Source organism: Pseudonaja textilis, chromosome 7 (genome assembly GCF_049901715.1).
Source record: "Pseudonaja textilis isolate UNSWEBS1 chromosome 7, rPseTex1.2, whole genome shotgun sequence".
Classification (NCBI taxonomy): domain Eukaryota; kingdom Metazoa; phylum Chordata; class Lepidosauria; order Squamata; family Elapidae; genus Pseudonaja; species Pseudonaja textilis.
In genome coordinates, this window is record NC_141996.1 from 37,443,627 (window position 1) to 37,463,996 (window position 20,370).

At 38.0% G+C, this 20,370-nt stretch overlaps 1 protein-coding gene across 7 annotated transcripts in view; it reads right to left on the bottom strand.

Moving 5' to 3' along the window:
* Window positions 1-16,663, bottom strand: part of POU2F1 (POU class 2 homeobox 1) — a 95,658-nt gene extending 78,995 nt beyond the window's left edge. For 4 of the 7 annotated variants that reach the window (XM_087937476.1, XM_087937469.1, XM_087937467.1 and 1 more), the window contains exon 1: window positions 16,517-16,611. In XM_087937476.1, the coding sequence (XP_087793602.1) occupies window positions 16,517-16,574 (58 nt within the window). In that variant the 5' untranslated portion in view covers window positions 16,575-16,611. Of the gene's footprint in view, window positions 1-16,516 lie in introns of all 7 variants that reach the window. The other 3 variants (XM_087937475.1, XM_087937468.1, XM_087937477.1) reach the window with 2 other exon arrangements.
* Between the last annotated feature and the right edge of the window lie 3,707 nt (window positions 16,664-20,370).

The window sequence follows — 20,370 nt, forward strand, 5'->3', positions numbered from 1 at the left end:
GCCCAAAAGGAAAATAGGAATTTAATTCAAGAAAAATTTAAAATATTAAGGGACAAGAAAGAATTTGGAATATTGGAATTTTTGCTAAGATTTTTGAAATAACTTTTTGCAAAGGTTTTTGAAATATTAAAATTAAAATATTAATAAAAACAGAAGGGACGTCCAAAACACGGCTGGTGGAATACAAGAAATGAACTTAATTAAACACAGGTAAGAATTGCTATTAAAGTCTACCTCATGGTGATTTGAGTGGCGAAGTATAAGTACTGTTCATACTAATTGCACCTGCAGGTAGTTGGCCAGCAGCCTTCTTTAAAGTGAGCCATCTCCCCCTGAGGAAGGATATAGAAGTCTACATGAAAGAGTGCGTTAAGAAATCTGATTTTCTGAAAGACAAAATTGCTCGAATTTGTTCCCATTTAGATGCTGGTGTGGTTGCTGATCAGGTGGAGACACCCAGGGTAGCTTCTTGCCCAGTTATCTGGGAACAGTTTGACCCTGTTCCTGAGGAAATTGACCTAGAGAGTATGTGTGCAACTACTTTTTTAAAATCCATGCCCCTGCTGTCTTGTGGAAGTATCCCGAAACTGATATGTGGGTGGGTTTTCTAATGATGATTAATGTTTCCCTATCGGAACAAGTCATGAGATTCAACCCTATTGAATAATTTTCATCCTGTCTCCAATCTTCCTTTCGGGGAAGGTTTGTTTGTGTTTCATATTTCTAAACTGCCATCTCATTAAGGAGGTTGTTGAGAAAGTGGCTGTGTGGCAACTCCAGAGGTTCCTGGATAAAATGGATTATCTAGACACTTTCCAGTCAGGATTCAGGCCTGGACGTTGGATGGAAACAGCATTGGTTGTGCTTTTTGCTAATCACTGGTGAGAGCAGGATGGGGTAGTATTTTAATCTTCATTCTACTTGATCTCCTAGCAGCCTTTGATGCAGTTAACTATAGTATCTTTCTGGAGTTGCTTTGGGGATTAGAAGTGGATTGTTCTGATTCATTTCCTTCCCTTATGGTCATTCTCAGTCAGTGTCGATCGGAAGTGAAAGGTCTAATCCTCATCCTGGACCAACAATCCTGCTCTTAGTCACTCGTGTCCTAGTCACCTCCCATGACTATTGACTATTGTAATTCTCTCTACATATGGCTGCCCTTGAAAAGTACAGGGCAGTTTCAATTGGTTCAAGATGCAGTTGGCCTGCATGGTTTTGTGCAGGTCTAGATGTGCACATTCACTCTCTTGCAGGAGCTATGATGACTGCTGATGGGCTCCTATTCAAGGTGCTGATTTTCACCTTCAAAGCTGTACATAGCTTGGTACAAGGATATATGAAGGATTGTCTTTTCCTCCTAGACCCATCCAAATGAGGATGCAAGGAGTGCTACAGGTCTTTTATATCCTAAAAAGGTTCCTCTAGTGCGGTGGTTCTCAAACTTCCTTATGCCACGACTCTTTAATACAGTTTCTCATGTTGTGGTGACTCCCAATCATAAAATTATGGCTTGGTTACTATGACCATTGAAAATATGTGTTTCCGATGGTCTTAGGCAACCCCTGTGAAAGGGTCGTTCAACCCCCAAAGAGGTTGCGACCCACAGGTTGAGAACCACTGCTCTAGTGGGACCAAGGGCCTTAGCCAAGGTAGCTCCTTTTGTGTGGACCATCATCTCTATGTAAATAATATTGGTCCCTATTTTATTGCAAGGTTCTGGTTTTGCTAATGAGCCTGGGGACTGTAGGATGAGATGGAACCCATCAAATGGCTTATATGATTGATTTTTGTCACCAGGTGTGGGGGGATTAAAGTTTATGCTTTTTATGGTATTTATATTGGATTTTTTCTTTCAAAGTCACTTGGAATCAATATGTGGGAGTTGGGCGGCTATATAATCTAAAAAATACAGTAGAGTATTTGCGTGAATATAAAGTGTTTAATCTATCATAAAAAAGTTAATTGGTTGAAATTTGAGGATTAAGAAATGAAGAAATCTGAAACTGCATATTATAGGAGACTGAGTTCCAGGCAGGAAAAAGGAAAAAGAGACAAACCTCTTTTTTTAAAAAAGAAAACCTTGGATTTGAAAGAGAAACAGTGAAACTACAAAATGACAGATAATGACATATGAGATATTTTAAAAGTTTTTTTCCAATGTATACTATTTAGCTAATTCAAAGAGAGTTAAAATACAAAATGCCAAAATATTTAAATGAAAATGACAAAAAAATAAAAATCACAACAAACAAGACATTAAAAGTGTCTTTAAAAAAGATTTAAAAAAGACTAACACATATTTTAAGAATTGGTAGAGAAACCTATAGTAAACTGATAGCAATAATTACTGCCTCTGCCAATACATTTCTTGACGATCCTAAAAAAGGAAACAAAAGATGAGAAAGAATAATGTGGAAGACCAGCAGGGTAAAGAAGTGAAACTAATTACAACTGATATAGAAACACTGGAAAATACTGGGAAATACAGAAAATGTGGATTTAATTTTGTAATTAAAAATTATTTGACAATGACCAAATTTCAGCAATATGAACTGGGGACGTCTTGGGGGGTAGGACATTAAGAGATCGTTTCCAACCCACTGGTTGCTGATCTCCACCTTAATGTATTACCCTTATACACATACTCCCTCTTTATGGTTTGTAAACTGTTAAAATAAAATAATTAGACACCATAGTTGAATAAAGTATTAATTTCTTTTAGTTTCCTATTAAAACATGTCTAATTGTCTTTAACAATTTTATTATATATTTTTTAAAAAAAGGAAAAAAAGGTTTGGTATTTCTGTATAAACACAATCCTATGCAAAATTTCCATTTCTGTCATGCAATAAAAAGGCAGCACATTTCAGAACTGGAACACACAACAACTAAATATCCTGCACATTTTATTTTTCATTGACTTTGAAGTTAATGCAACTTCAAATAGAGAAAACTGGCATGTATTTATCAGGTAATACAGGTTTTCAGCAAAATTCTAAACAGCAGTTGTAATGTTTTTATAATTTTGCTGGATAAATAGTTGCATACTTCCTATACATTAGAAAAAATGGAATCCTAAGTTTCCAAAAACTAAACCGAAAGTCATCATCAATTTATGTGGGCATATCAAATTCTAAATCTGGGAAGAACTGTTCTGAATTTGATAATCTCATTATCCTACCATCCTTCTCTGTTTCTTTCTCTTGATGCAAACTTTGATTCCTTTGGATCTTTATTCTGAAAGGTTTCTACCGAACACATCAATGTTTCTTTTGTAAAAATGGCATTTTTTAGTAGTGAGCAGTAGCAGAAATGCTATTAAAATAGATCTGTTCTGTCTCTCTTATCAAAAGAAATATTTTAAATTGTTATAGCATACAGCTTTATAACTGAAATAGACATACGTTTTTAAAAATACATGTAAGAATTGGTTGTTTTAAAAGGTTGAGGAAATCGGAAATATGAAAGACATTTATTCAGGGCAAAGAACAAAGAGGAGATGTAAGATGATGGTGGATACCGAAAGGAAAAAGATATATAAAAGTTAGTGAAGCCTGAAAACTGAAAAGAATGAAAAAAAAAACCCAGAACATTTATAGATATAAATGCAAGCTATATTTTTGAGTAGATTTTATTAGGTTTGTGCAGAGGCACTTTTCTCATACTACGGATGAATTTACCAGATGGTATGATTTTACCTGGAGAAGTTTATTCTGAAGATCTTTCAGAATCAAGCCCCAAATGGCTATAAGGGTCCAAACATTTTTTTAAAATTATTCTTAGAAACATATTAGCAATTATGGCAATACCTACAGTATCACTGCAAAGATGAAGGTAGCTATTATTGAGTATAGTAAAGGCAGCTGCATTTCGCACCACTGGTGAAATTTCTCCTGTTTCCAACTTCTGAAAAATCTCCAGCTTCCAATTGCCCAGTCAGGAGAAATCATAAATCCAGGAGTTCTTTCAGAAAAAATTATACTGTAATTGGGACAGATAAAGTACTAGATGTTTTTGAACAAGCAGTAACTCCAATATTTTATTACAGTGTGTTTCATTCCATCAAGGTATGCCCACAGCTCAGGCACTTGGGAGCAAGATAGAATTAGGCGTTTCCTCAATCCAACCTGTCATATGATCTTTCAAAGAGGTTCATTTAGATAATAAAATGTAGTATACATATAATTTCTTTGTGTGACAAATTTCTGAACTGCGAGATTCCAAAAAGAAGGGTCCATTTTATCAACCTATCCTACCCTGCCATCAGAAATTTGAAATTTCTGGTCAGGATTATTTTCACTGTAAAATAATACCTTTAATCTGAAATCTTCATATGCAATATAAAAGGAAACAATGGCTGGCAGTGAATGCAGCTGAGAGATTAAGAAGAAAGGATGCACTTCCCAGATCTAGGTTCCCAAAATATATAATCTACCAATCATCAATTTTACTTTGTTCTATACCTAGGACTGAATCCTGACTGAAAATGATCCAATTTTCTATTTCTTAAGAGCCCTTTAAAGATAACACTATGCTGACTTCCAGTTTGAGCTTCTTCGGCGCCGGACCGAAATCCAGGACCATGCGCAGTTTTGATCCGTGCTCGCCGCCGGAGTACCCTGAGCTGGCTGGATTTGGGGCTAAGCCATCCTGTAGAGGTGGTGAAGAGGGGGCAGACCACCAGCAGGGTCGAGGAGAGCCGCCTCTCTCCTCCTCAGCTAGCCATTACTCCCCTTCCCAACGGCGGTTGCAGCGGTGGTCAGAAATGGCCACCTCAAAGAAGAACACAACCGGAAAATAATATGCAGGAGGAAGATAAGAAGAGAAAGTTTTGTTGACTGGGTTAAACTGAAAAAGCAACAACATAAGGTACCCTGTAATTTGAACTATAAAAAATAACATTGTTCCCAAAGAAGACTTTGAAGCAGTGAAGGAGAGGGAAGGGAAAGGATTTGCCTTTTTTCCCCCCTCCCCTTCCTTATACTGACAGCTAAGAGATTTAAGCAAGAAATTGACAAAAATCCACTTTGATATCAATAGGCATTTAAGCTGAAAATAAAATGTCAAAGGGATAACAAAGACTTTTGAATACTCAAAAACCTTTAAAAGCAAGAAAGGAGAAAGAATAAAAGGGCGGGATCTGGAAAAATGGAGGAGACTGCCTGGAACTAAAAGGAACATACAGTGAACCTTTAACAAGATTCCTAAAAGATTCATTTTAACTGAAACTTTGTAACAAAATAATAGAAGCCCAGGAAGAGAAAATGGAAAAAAGAAGCAAGAAGAAACAGATTTGGATTATTTGGATTACTTGGTGATTTTTGGATTTTTGGCTATTGGATTTAAATGACTAAAATCAATTGGGTGGTTGTTTAAAATGGCATCACTTTTAGAAGAACTGAAAATGGAACTTAAAAAACAGAAATAAGATGCACAAGGAGGAGGTTCTTTTGACTTCGTATTTCAATTTTTAGAAATTGAGTTCTGGAACTATGAGAAACAACAAGAAACGCTCATAGAACAAGAAGGTTGGGACAAAGAAGAAGCCATCTTTAATGATCAAGTAATTTTATGTGGGGGAAAAAAAGGAAAGGGGGAGAGTGAAAAGTTTAAGATTTGAAAAAAAAAGAATTACAATATTAGGAAGCAACAGAAGAGAGGATCACAGAAGAGAGAATTAGAAGTAGACAGACAAGAGGGCAAAAAGGGGAGGGAGAAGAAGAGGGGAAAGAAGGAAAGGAAAAGAAGTTATAAAAGACAGAAACAAGACATAGAGAAAGAGGGAAAAGGTATAAGGATTGAAAGTATAAGCCTATTTAGAGATAATGGGTGAAAATTTAATTGAAAAAGGGATTCTGCAAAGGTACATAAGACAGTATTGTTATATTAGAAATAGAAATAATTTTAGAACACATGAAACATGGGCATGCTCCTGATGAGGTGGGGGATGGTCTTCTGAGGAATCTCCTCCCACACCTGGACTAAAGCATCCCCCAACTCTTGGACAGTCTGTGGTACAATGTGACGTTGGTGGATGGAGCGAGACATGATGTCCCAGATGTGCTCAACTGGATTCAGGTCTGGCGGGCCAGTCCATAGCATCAATGCCTTTGTCTTGTAGGAACTGCTGACACACTTCAGTCACATGAGGTCTAGCATTGTCTTGCATTAGGAGGAACCCAGGGCCAACTGCACCAGCATATGGTCTCACAAGGGATCTGAGGATCTCATCCTGGTACCTAATGGCAGTCAGGCTACCTCTGGCGAGCACATGGAGGGCTGTGCGGCCCCCTAAAGAAATGCCACCCCACACCATTACTGACCCACTGCCAAAACATTCATGCTGGAGGATGTTGCAGTCAGCAAAATGTTCTTCACAGTGTCTCCAGACTCTGTCACGTCTGTCCCATGTGCTCAGTGTGAACCTGCTTTCATCTGTGAAGAGTACAGGGCACCAGTGGCGAATCTTGGTGTTCTCTGCCAAATGCCAAACGTCCTGCATGGTGTTGGGCTGTAAGCACAACCCCCCACCTGTGGACATTGGTCCCTCATACCACCCTCATGGAGTCTGTTTCTGACCGTTTGAGCAGCCACATACACATTTGTGGCCCACTGGAGGTCATTCTGCAGGGCTCTGGCAGTGCTCCTCCTGGCCCTCCTTGCACAAAGGCGGAGGTAGCGGTCCTGATGCTGGGTTGTTGCCCTCCTATGGCCTCCTCCATGTCTCCTGATATACTGGCCTGTCTCCTGGTAGCGCCTCCATGCTCTGGACACTATGCTGACAGACACAGCAAACCTTCTTGCCACAGCTCACACTGATGTGCCATCCTGGATGAGCTGCACTACCCGAGCCACTTGTGTGGGTTGTAGACTCCATCTCATGTTATCACTAAAGTGAAATCACCGGCAGCATTCAAAAGTAACCAAACCATCAGCCAGAAAGCATAGGAACGGAGAAGTGGTCTGTGGTCACCACCTGCAGAACCACTCCTTTAATGGGGATGTCTTGCTAACTGCCTATGCTTTCCACCTGTTGTCTATTCTATTTGCACAACAGCATGTGAAATTGATTGTCAATCAGTGTTGCTACCTAAGTGGACAGTTTGATTTCACAGAAGTGTGACTGACTTGGAGTTCCATTGTGTTAAGTGTTCCCTTTATTTTTTTGAGCAGTGTATGATTAAAATGATTGTAATGCAGTGGAATGTTTGTTAATAAATAAATGAAATAAAGTGAATGAGGGAATGAAATTAGGAAAGGATGGGAACATTTTAATTATTATTAATGATTTGAAAAAAAAAGAATTATGGGAAGTTTATAAGTGTTCACAAGGAAGTATGATATTCAATTGAAAAGAAATGTTAAAAATGTTAAGATTCTAACTAATATTAATGATAGAATTGAATTGGAATGGAATGAGTGTTTTATTTACTATTGTCATATATATACAGTATAATTTTTTTAAGAACATAGTACTTTAAGAATGTACCAAGCAGAATTCGATTGGAAGTTATGTACTATATTGAATGTTATAATTTTAAAGGCATAAATTGCAATTTAAATAAGAGTTGAATGGATAAAATTAAAAGATATAAAGGTGTCATACTCCAATTAGTAACTACAGGGGAAAATTTGTTCAATGAGAAAAGATAATATGAAATTGAAACAGGACAGACAAAAGTATAAATATAATGACATTGAAAAGACATTGAAACTTAGAAAAAGATATATAATTGAATTTAGATAGATAATTAAAAATAAAGTGGAAAAAACCAAGGGAGGAGAAAAATTATGGAGAAAATATTAAAACAGTAATGAGATATGGAATAGAACACAAAGATGAATATGAAATTGAGTTTGTATCTGTATGAAGAAGTGATGACCCAGGATCATGCTATTCTCAAAAAAAGATGTTTTATTTGTATTATGTTTTTGTGAAAACCCAAATAAAATTTATATTAAAAAAAAATAAAGATAACACTATGCCACCTACTCAAAAACTTTCTCCAAAAAGTCTGGGAATCATTGTCATTTGTTCAAACTACCTCGGTCTAGGGAAAGTCTCTTCAAGAGGATATACTAATGCCTAAAGACATTACAATAAGTCTTAGGTTTACAATTGTAATCTGATAGAATTAGATAAAATCCCAGGGTTTCAAAATGTCATCAGACAAAACCTTTTTTTTGTTTATGCCACTAATTTTTGATTCTGCCTATTAGTTGCAATTCATTTATTTTTAATGTGTTTAATTATTTCCTTTAAAATTATTTATTGGCAGAAAAACAGAATGTATCTAATATATACATAACACACATATATATAAAGAAGTAGAGCTATAAAGGAAAAATAAACTTCATAGACAATAAACAAATTGGAATACTTATGCTTTTTTCCAGTTAAACATTAAATGTAAAAAATCTTAGAGTGTACTTATTGTATCTTTCTACTCTAGGTCAGATAAGATAGGCATGTTTTTAGTCCTTTCCTATAAACATTACCATTTTATGGGAACTAAGAAGCATGTCTTTTTTGTGGCAGTGCTATGCAGCACATTTTCCCCTTAAGTTTGTTTAGCAGGCCTCAACCTTTCTAGTATTCCATAAAGCACTGAAGCTCTGACTTGTCCCCCAAGCACTGGGATAAGATGAGGTAATTGCATATAAGATTAATATGGCACCAGGTTTCTTGTTTTATACATTTGTTTTAATACTTTTAATATGGTTTTTGTATTATTTTAATTTTGATTAGGAGATGCATCAAAATTAGATGGTTAGCTATTTACAATAAATAAGTTTCCCAACCTTTCCAGTTTTGCAGACTGGCGGGGGGAGAGAAGGGATGGGTCTGTACGAGTGGCAGGCACACACATCTGCACGAGCAGTGAACATGTCTACCCATCACTTCCACAGCCTGGTTCCAAGCGACTTAAGGCCAAGTAGTGGGCTGCAGCCTGGTGATTGGGAACCTCTGCAGTAAATGATTTAAATGAATATTTCAATGGTTTTAATGTATTTCTACTGTTGAATTTTACATCCAAAAGTTTTTTTAAAAATTAAAATTTGAGCAAAGTAATTTTTGGATCTAATTTATAGTCTTCAAATATTATGCAGAAGCAAAAAACCCTAAATTTTGAAAGAAAACTCAGAAAATAGGCATCCATTAGAAATTAAGGAACAACAAAAATGAGAATAGCCAAACAACAAAAAGCTGTGTTTTTCACTAGTGTCTTTATTTTTATATATTAAAAATTGGAAATAATTATTGAACAAAAGAAAATTACTTTCAAATTATATATTACTTTTTACAAGTAACACATTAAATTTGGCATTAAAATAAAAAATAATTAGGTAGACTCACCACTATGATACTTGAGCTAATTTTTATTATTTTATTATGAACATCAATAACCATAGTAAAGGTTTGACCTATGCACATAACCTGTTAATCTCTAATATATAGGCCGGTACACTCTATTTTTTTCCAAATGCCTTCATATATCTAGATAGGAATATATTTTTCTCCATACAAAACATATTAAATAACTCAAGAATGAGAAGTAAACTGAATTATTTCTGAATAAAAATGTACAGGACATTTTTAGTAGATATAAAGTGAATGATCCAACAAATATGGGAACACTTAAGTCAGAGCTATAAGAGTCAGAGTATGCTGCAGAAAAGAGGACAGATAGAACAGCAGACATTAAAAGAGTGTTTAAATAATGCAAGGCATTGAAAACAAATGTTAAGAACTATCATGGAAAAAGGAAGCTTGCAGAAGGCAGCAACTATCCTCCCAGTGAGTTAAAGGGAGATCAATGAAAGAGCAAGGAATCAATTGTCACGGTACTCTTTCTGAAATACCCATGGGATTATCTTATGTCATAGGAGACACTGTCAGTCTTATGTGGCAGAATTATGTGGCAGACTATTCTGTACACTGTCATTTCATCCTAAACACTTCATTCACAATATAAGTGTATTTCAAATGTCATTTCATCAATGTACACCATCATTTTTATTTTTCATTCTAGTCATATTGTCTATCCTTCCACCTTCTTTGTAAAAATATACCTGTAATGCTTGTATGTATTGTCATTGTTCTATTATACAATAATATTTTGTGAATATTCTAGCCTAGCTAACATCATTTCTCATTCACAGCTGCCTTCTATTTTTCCATTCCAAGCTTAACCATATATTTGATTTCTAGTCAAGTTGCCCGTCCACTTTTTTTAGATTACTTTGTTCATCCATTAACTCACTGAACACCGTCTTCTGAAAACTGAGAGGAAATCAGCATAACATAATTAACAAATGTTAGCAGTAAAAGTGAAATACAGGTAGTCTTCGTCTCACGACCACAATTCAACCCCAAATTTATTAAGTGAGACATTTGTTAAGTGAGTTTTGCCCCATTTTACAATCTACCTTGCCACAGTTAAGTGAATTACTGCAACTGAGAAGTTAGTAACCCAGTTGTTAAATGAAACTTGTTTCCCCATAGACTTTGCTTCTCATATCACAAAAGATGATCACATGACCTTGGTACACAGCAACAATCATAAGTATGAACCAGTTGCCAAGCATCTGAATTTTGATCACATAATCTTGGGGATGTGTTATGACCCAGAGTTGGTATATAAGCAACATGTGCTCGGCGGAAGCTTGACAACTTTTATTCAACCACCATACCCTTACAGTCCAAAAGCAAGCTCTGAACACGCCCACCCACCCACCCATGCTTTGTACATCTTCCCAGCAGTGAAAGTCCACAGGAGCAGCACCGCTCTGGGAAGAAGACAGTCTCTCAAACTTGGCAAAGTTCAAAGCAAAGGATCAAACATCAATCCACACCAGCAAGAATTCTTAATCAAAGTTCTTCTCAGAGCCCTGGAGTATGTTGCCGCAAAATACATTTGTTTCCAACAAAACCCCCTCCCCATGGCATCTCCTTAAATGCTACTCTCCAGCTGATCCTCAGGAGGAGGGGTGGGACACCCTCCCCCTAAGCACTCAGGTCGCCTTGCCCTAAGTCTGCCTTTCCATTCTCCGCACTTGGGGATTGGGTGGAGGTGGCATTTGCTTACCTCCTCTGTTCTGCTGCCTGCCCTTTCCATGACTTCCCCCCTTCCTCAGTCAGCCTGCGTCCTCTCTTCCCCCCTGCCCACTCTTTCAAAGCCCGAGGGACCCAGGACTGTCTTGTCCTCATCCTCAGGTTGTTCTTCATAGGGACTGCGTCCTCCCCTTCTGTCGGCCCCGGCTCTATCTCCTCCTTGGACCCAGACTCCGACAGGGCCATGACAGGATGATGCAAGATCATTATTGTGAAAGTCATAACTTACTTTTCTCAGTGCCGTTGTAACTTTGAATGATCACTAAATGAACTGTTGTAAGCCAAGGCCTACCTATATGAATTTAAATCAATGAATATCACAGATTTTTTTTCCTTCTTTTTGCACTGAATTAGATATTACTTTGTGCACTGAATTACTTTATGCAGCACTGTGAACTATTTCAGGAAGATGCTGGCAACTAGAACATCAGAATTGTTTGATTTTTAATAGATAGTATACTAAACTAGTATGGTTAGTGGTTAAGGTGCTGGACTTACTTTTCTTTCCTTAGCCAACCCACTGGGACTTACTATGTGCATATAGCGCGAATTGGTTGCCAATATAGTGAGAATTGTTTAAATTTTGTAATCACAAAATCACAAGTATAAATTTTTAGCTCTCTTGAAAATGATTAAGATCCAAAAAATGCAAATTTGCATTGATAAAAGTTGGAGTCATCAAGTTTTCTAGATTGTGAGATTTGCCTCTTTACTTGAGACAAGTCTATCCACTTGAAAATGGTAAATGCTAGTTTGGCATATATAAAGTTCCTATTACATCTATAAGCTACTAAAACTCTCATTCCTGCAATGTTTAACTGGTAAACAATGCATCATAGGGCAACTATTTTTGAACCTCAAATGAGTTAATTACAGAATATGTCCAAAATCTGGGACCCCTGATTCCTGTGGAATTGATTTTGGCAAATTTTATAAAACTTTTTATGACATAAACTTATCATAGTTTATGATGTAACACAAAATGCAGAAGAACATTTTCGATGTAGAACCATGCTTCGACCACAATTCTGGGCTTGATTCCTCTGAGCCCTGAGCATTCGTAAGTTAAGGGACTGCCACCAACTCTCCACATTTGCCTATCTCTTCCGTATTGTTGCCTTTGGCTGCCCCACATGTTACCTTACAGAGTGGCAAGCAGTTTCAGAACTGTGCAGAACTTGGAAAAATTGAATCCAGTTCCAGTCACCTTCCCCATCCAGGACCGCTGTCGGCCTGTTGCCCCAGCTTACCTTTTCTGTCTTATTACTCCTGCTGCCGGTGAGATATGCCTAGCATGGCTACTTGGACACTTAGGCCCGGCTTCACATGGAAAAAAAATGGTGAATGCACTATGCTCCTGGAATGTTTGGGACTGGCTATGCACCGTGAAAGGTGGTGGTGGGAAAATACCCCCAGACAAAGCAGCTTAAAGGGATTTTCCCTTTTTCGCCATGTGAAACTAGCCTCACATGGGCCAGGGATACAGCACAAAGGGGGGACTGGTGCACTATGGACCCTTTAAGCTACTTTGTGCCTCCCCCCCGCCATCCCCATGAGAACCATCAGGTAGGCTGAGCCTGAAGTAATGAAATGTCTGAATGACCTTAAGAATAGTGGAGAAGAGAGGCTTCCTAGGGAACATCTCTTTCCCCCTCTCTCAAGATCATTTATGCATTCCATTAAAGCAGCCTCCTCAGCAGCAGAAGCAAAATGTTAGAAGTGAAGGTGAGCTGGGAACAGGGCATCAAAAGGCAATAGATGAGAAAAGATAGGTGAGTGGAGGGAGTTTCAGCACACCTATGCTCATAAGTGTTAGCAGGCTTCTAAGCGCCTGAATTTTGATCATGTGATGCAGGGACACTGTAACCGTTGTAACTTTGGGCACGTGTTTTAAGTCTTTCATTCAGTGCTATTTTAATGTCAAACAGCTGCTGAATAAATGTCATAAATTGAGAACCACCTGAGTCTATATAAATAACATCTATAAGTAAGATTAACACCACAAGAAACAACAAAATCATACATCTGTTCATACATCAAGGGTCAATAAAATCTCCATTAAACAAAGTTACTACAAAAAAAAATATTGTAGTCTAATATATCCACTCTATGTCTTATTGAAATAATCACTTTTTTAATATTTTCATAAGTTCCAATACAGGTAGATCCATACAGGTCTTGGGGAAAACGCAGTCTAAAGGGGACAGCAATTGAGAAAGCCCACTTCAGTGGTCCCTGATGATCTCCCCCAAGAGATCTAAACAGAGTCCATTCTTCCTGATAATGTGCAGTTGTACGGTAATTCCCCTATCCTTCAGATTCCAAAAATAGTGACGGAAATATCTAATAAATACTGGACAGTATTCAGAACACACATTTCTAATGACTTTTCTAACAGAAAAATAAAATTGATTGTAATTAGTATGCTTATCCCTGGAATAGCTGAGGATCACAACAAAACATGCATGACAAATATCACTCCCTTATATATTTACATTAAATACAAGAATACAAGTATTTTAGAAAGGCGTTTCTATGATGACATAATTCTACTTAATTTTGACATAACCACTTTTTGCTTGTCTTCCATTAACCATGGCAATTGGGATCGGAACCAGCTTCCCCACTGATTTTGTCTGTCTGAAGCTGACACAGAAGATTGCAATGGCAACCATGTGACTATAGGACATTGCAATGTTATAATTGAGATCCAATTTATTCTGACAAAGGCAAAACTAAAATAAACCATTTCTTTCTTAATAAATTCAAATAAGCATCTAACAATCTATGGTTTAAAATAACTATCAATTACAATATTTTGTTTTCAGAATATGAGATACTATTTTTATCTCTAAGACCTAATATATTTACAATCACAACAGTGATAAAACTGAATCTATAAATTATTCTCAGATAAATCATTTTCATTTAGGAAGGTTTTTCAATTATACCTGCTTATATAGAATAATAAATCAAACCAACTGCACCTCCTCTTCTAGTCATTGATACCAACTTGATAACATTAAAAAAGTGGTGGAGCATATGCTTCAAACTTACAATAGTTGTAATGCAATCATATTTATTTGCCCCCAATCAGCTGCACATTGCTGCTATAAATAGGGGTAACTGAATTTTGATTACAACTTATACAACCCCCTCACAATACTTCTGCTTAGTATTTCTAATACCAAGAGCGGACATAAGGTCAATTAAACTGAACTGATATTTTAAAGAAAATTTATAAAACAAATTGCCTTTATATAGTATATATACAATTTAGCATAATTCCTCAATGATTATTTAAGAAGAATCAAACACAATGTAAACCATCCTGCTGTCAGATATTTTTCTGCAAAGATTGAAAATACTATATCAATCAATCAAGTGTAGTAATATTACATTTATAAAGCTATCTTAATAATTAGAACTCCGTTTTAATGGGTATTGTGTTTTACAAAATATATTGTTAATATTTGTTCTAAAAATAACAATGTTTCCAATTTTACCTATTTCAAACCATAACAAACTTAAGATTCCTTTCCTTGCATTTACTGCCCATTTCTCGATACTGTTTACTTGTTATCTAAAAGTTTCAAAAAAAGACATCATTACCAATTACATATGACAGTACCAATCACCTTTTTCAAGATAAATATTCTGATTTACATTACCTTAACTACTGAACATCATTTGTAATGCGGATTAAAAGTATTACCAATTCTATCTGTTCATTCAATAATTTTGTATTTAATCTGTTGAGTTTTTAAGCTTATGGCATATTTCACATTCCAAAAATTTGAATGACAAACTGTTCTTTTCACCATTTAAAAACATGGCTAATAAGGACAAAGAAAGACCTCACGCATACTGAATTGGAAGGAGCAGCTTTAGGAACTCCAGTTGTAGTCAGTAAATTAAAAACAAGCCCCTTACTTGAGACAGATAAAAGAGAAAGAAGCAAAGCTGAGAGCAGATCTGATGTTGCCCATGCCCCAGGAGGATTTTATTTTCACTATCCAGGCCGGGAGGGGGACATTTTAGTTATTAGTAAATAAATCAAGCAGCAGAAAGCAAGGCCTAAACGCCTGCCAAAGGAGTCCGGGCCTAGCTTTCTTCCCTCCCTTCCAACACAGCCTGGGATTGATCTCAGGGCCCTATTCGTTTGCCAAGAAAACGTAAAAAGGCAAGAGAGCGAGAAAGAAGAATCATATTGAACCACAAAAGCACATGGGGTGAATGTAAAATATAAACACGGCATTGGGCTGTGAGTGGCTGTTATTAAAGGCCTGAATTACTAAACATGAGAGGCGGGGAAAGTCGGGCAGCCATTTCAATAATATAAACCTCCCCGAATTAGACATTATTCAAATGAGAACGAAAGACGGAGGGATGTGTGAGTGTGTGAAGAGGAAAGAATTTTAAAAAGAGGCGCATTCAACCTGTCACCCAGAACCCTGACCTTGCCAAATAACACATGGGAAGTGGGGAAGCATTGTTGACCGCTCCCTCTCTATTCTCCCCTGCCCCGCTGCCCACAAACCATGGAGAGAAATACCCCCCCTCCCCACGCTCTCCCTCCATCTCTCAGAGGGAAGATTTGGCAGGCCAGTCCAAGTCCTGTCGGGCAAGCGGACAAAACCGACCTAGTGCATTTCCTAAACGGAGCCCTACTTCCTTCCCAGAAAGGAGGCTATATGCACCCCCATATACACTTTACTGATGGAGAGCAAATCCGCACGAGCAGCCCGCGCGCGCCTTCGGGGTTTGTCTTTGGCCAAAGATGCCCACCCGGAGGACAACCCCAAACTCCATTCGGTGCGTAGGCCTCGGCCTCTGGGGAAATTAGGCTGCCTGCGAGAGAAGGGCAGGCGGCTGCAGGGGAGACGCAGAAACCCCCCCCCCCTTTTTAAATGCACTTTTCCCTGCCTTTCCCCAAGCCAGCGCGACCTCTGAGGGGACGCGAACTCAGATCCATGGGGCCCCCCAAAAGACTGTTTGCGGCAACGTTGAGCGCCCTCCTGTTGGCTCCCTACACGTTCCCCTCCTCCGGCCGTTGCTGCGCCGCCCCGCTTGTCTGAGCCTACTATTATACAGTAGATGAATATGCAAAGCAGGTTTGGGTAGCGGCGACAGCGGTCGGCCTAGCTCTCAGAGTTGGTGTCCAGGAGCGAGGGTGGGGGATCCTGTCCGTTGCCCCCCGTGCCCGCGCGTATGTGTATGCCTATGCGTGCCTTGTGTCTCTTGTGTCTGCACGGCGGCTACCCCCCCCCCGGCTCCCTCCTGTGCCGTTAATTATAATAATTCTGAGTACTAATAAATTATGCTAAGCGAGGAAGGCGGGCGGCGGGGGGGCGCGTGTACGAGTATGAATATGAATATGTAAAATGCAGTAATGATTACCTGCCGCCACCGCCGCCGCCGAACTCTCATCTTGACTCGCTGCTCCTCCGTCCGCCATTTTGAATATTTTAATCAAAATCGGCCGCCCGATAAACCCTCCCTTACTTGTTTGCTCCTTGGCTGCCCCCTCCCTGCTCGCATTCCTTTTTGCGCAGGCGCCGACTGGATGCCTCTGTCCCTCTCCCTTTTTGCCTGACGCGGCCGGTGCGCATCACCGCCTCTCTCCCCCTCCCCCCCCCCACTACTCCGTCACCCCCGCGCCTCACGGCTCCGTTTGCTGGACGAAATCGAGACGTCCGCTATACGCGTGAGGGCGAGTGGGCGGAATATGGGATGGCCCCGGGGACCGAAGTAAATCCAACGAGCTACAAAGCGACTTTTTTTTTTGCGACTCTACTCTAAAGCCGCAAGAGACGCAAAGAGACGAAACTCCATGAACAATTTATTCAAATTACAAATACGCTCTGCTTTGTTGAATCACGGAGAGATGCTCACTTGTTAGTCTGCACCAGCTTTAGTTTTGTATTGAACTACCTCATCTGATAGCTCCCACATTGCCTGGGAACAGAGCCCCCAGCTGTAGGGAATTCTTAGTTATTGCAATTTTCTTCCCACGTGCCTTATGCTACCGCTGGGTGAACGTTATTTCGTGTATACTTCTTCCTTTCGGCGTTTGAATCTAAGCATTCCAATCCTTTCCATATTTTATTCAGATGTAATCCCTGTACATTATTTGGAAATTCATTGTCATCACTTTCATTTTAGGATGCAGAAATTTCAGTTATATATTTCTATTATATTTTAGTTTTCCGGATTCTTTACAAGTTGCATGCAAAATAAATACCAAGCCGAAGTTGATATCACTAAACTAGTTTTATCACTAAACTCTTATCATAACAATAAGCAACATAAAAAGTTACAAAATGTCCATAACCAAAAAAACATTGTGCAACAAGTGCTGATCCTGCTCTTCGCAGGATAGTCTGAATGTAAAGAAATGGCTGAGGAAAGTTACGGCCATAATCCCTTTGCTTCATTTCTCCCTTCCACCTGCCAGTGGGAAAAGCATTACCTTTAATGGGGGAAGGGCTGGAGGGGGAGGCAGTTTTTGACAAATGGTTAGCGTAGTGGCTGGCTTTAGCTATCTGTCAAACCATGCTTTAATTTGGGCATGTTTTTCATGTGTTTAAAGATAGGCCATCTATCCCAGAACATTATAAGTAGTCTGAGAAGGAACTGAGAAGGAACATTGGATGTTGTGAGAAAATGTTACCTGGCACATTTAAACGTCAAAAAGTTGCAGTCTCTTTTGAAGGAAAAAACCCCACTGAGATTGACAAATCATATGAACAGTACATGAAGTGTGGGTAAAGAGTCGAGTGGTATATATTGCTCATCCTCTGGCGTTTAAAGTGTTGGAGGGTGAAGGACTTCATTAACAGGTTTTAATGTGAAGACAAATAACTTCAGAGAGTTTAGCTATTTTCTTGCCTAGTATACCCAGATAAGCAATTGAGGGAGTGAGAGTGACTGGGAACAGAATTATTTGTTGACACTGCACCTCAAAGTCAAATTCCACTTTGCTAATGTGCACACACACACACATCCAAGGGACCACCACCCCTCAAAGTGTGGTATTCCCAGGTTATGTGAAATATGTGTAATATTGAACAAACACTTAGAAAACACCAATCATTGCATATAAGCCAGGTGTTCAGTCTCTCCAGCAGTCCAACCTGAAATGCCACTGAAGGTAGCAATCAAAGGGCAGAAGACATGCTACAGCAGCCAACAGTGGCCAATAGCAGCTGGGTAGATCCCAGACTATGAATATATTATTACCTGCATAATTGATGATATGGTAAATTATAATCTATGTTTTACCTTGGGTCAAGAAAAGGAGGAAAATATTACATTTAGACTGGAATCTCTAAAGATGAAAGTGAACTGTCTTCAACATGGGCTGTAGATGAGACAAAGGCAGTGTCATAAGATCTTATTGCAGTATCTTTGTGCACACAGATAAAGAGATGAACAAACAACCTGGAAGTGTCCTTTGACAACTCATTGTTATGTTTATCATCTAAGGAGCAAGCAACAATGGCAAAACTAGAAACAGAATGCAAATCCTATAAAATCACTTTTAGAAAAGTTCCATTGCCCACAACTCAAGTGATGAGAATGTGATTTCAATGATTATGTAAAATTTTATAAATAAGCATCAATTGGGTTTTTTTAACAAAACCATTATTATTTAAATTTACAAAAATAGACATATGAGTTTATATGAACAATAATATATGAGAATGCATTTGATTTATTATTTTGTTGTGAGATTTAAAAAGTGAAAGACTTGCTTCAGTTCAGTTCAGGTGGTTCCGTGGAACTTTTCAAGGAATTTTTGGTAGTTATGCAGAAGGTGTTTGCCTTTGCCTTTTCCTGGCATTCCCCCCCCTTCCCCCATTTCACAATGTTGCCTATAGCCCTGCAATCTTCCATCCAACATCCTAATCATGTCCAACTCTTTTGAGCACTTTTGAGAGATTAGCCAAAGTAAGCTAAAACATTATTGTAAGGCTCTATCTCATTTCAAATATAAAAATAAATTAAATAAAAATAGAGTTTTACAACTTCATTCAATGTGAACTGAATTGAATTAGCAGTCCAGTTTTAGGAATAGAAGAGGTAGACAATGTGCCAGTCTTGCCCCTGTGCTGAACAAAGAGGCACCAGTCTTGATTCAACTGCAGTAACCACTGCCAAGCCTAACTTAAGCCAAAATGGTTGATAATTTTTTTAAAAAAACTAGATCAACAAAGAAGTAGATTGCAGAATTCGAGTAAGTCTATTCATTTTTGGTGGTGGCACAATAAGAACAAGAATTGAGGACAATGATGAGGTCACTTGGTAATATCTAACAGAAGCAGAATTACAGGACATGCTCAATGAAGTAAATGCTGATAGTAATAGCAGAATTCACTTCCCATAAATGAATTTGACAATAATGGCAAGAAAAATGAAGGATAAAGACAGCAAGGAAGAAATTAGAAAATCATTCTGTGTTTTTGATAAGGACAAGGTTATATTAGTGCTGTGGAACTTCACCATGTACTGACATATCTTGGAGAGAAGTTAATAGATGAAGTTAATAAAATGCTTAAAGAAGCATTTTATGCTTGATGGCGATGATTAAGTAAACTATGAAGAATTTATACAAATGATGGCAGCAGAGTGAAGACATAGCACAGCATGTGTTAAAATTATTGTACAAATTGTTTGCCTTTTTCTCTGTCTGTAACTTACCTTAAAGGATTTTGACCTTCTGTTAAGACAGATGCATGTATAATAATAAATTCATTCCTCCATATCTTTCCCTTTGTCTGTCATTCTGATATTTTGGAGAAATAACAAGTATTTGTGTATTATTTACTCTGGATGTTTAAGGCCTTCCACATTTCTAAGGTTAGATGGTGTTGGTCAAATGAGGGTTTATCTAATTGAAATTAGTTATTTTAGGAAATTTAGCAAAATATTGAACTGTAGTTTCAACTTGGTGTGGAATATGGACGGTTGATAATATGGAACTTTAAAAAGTTTGCACTATTGCATGCTTGGTAGGTTATCCAGGTATTCATACATTATTTTTTCTACTCCTGGTCCTGTACCAGAAGACAATTTTGTTCTCTGGTCACTATGCTCCGGCCACTTTTTTTTTTTTAAAGAATCTGCTTCTGGCACAACTTGCCTCAAATCCATTCAAAAATGAAATTTGTTTTCCAATAAAAATAATTTTTGAATCAAATTTAAATAATTTAATTAATTTAATAAAAAATTGCTTTAAGCCATTTTCAATA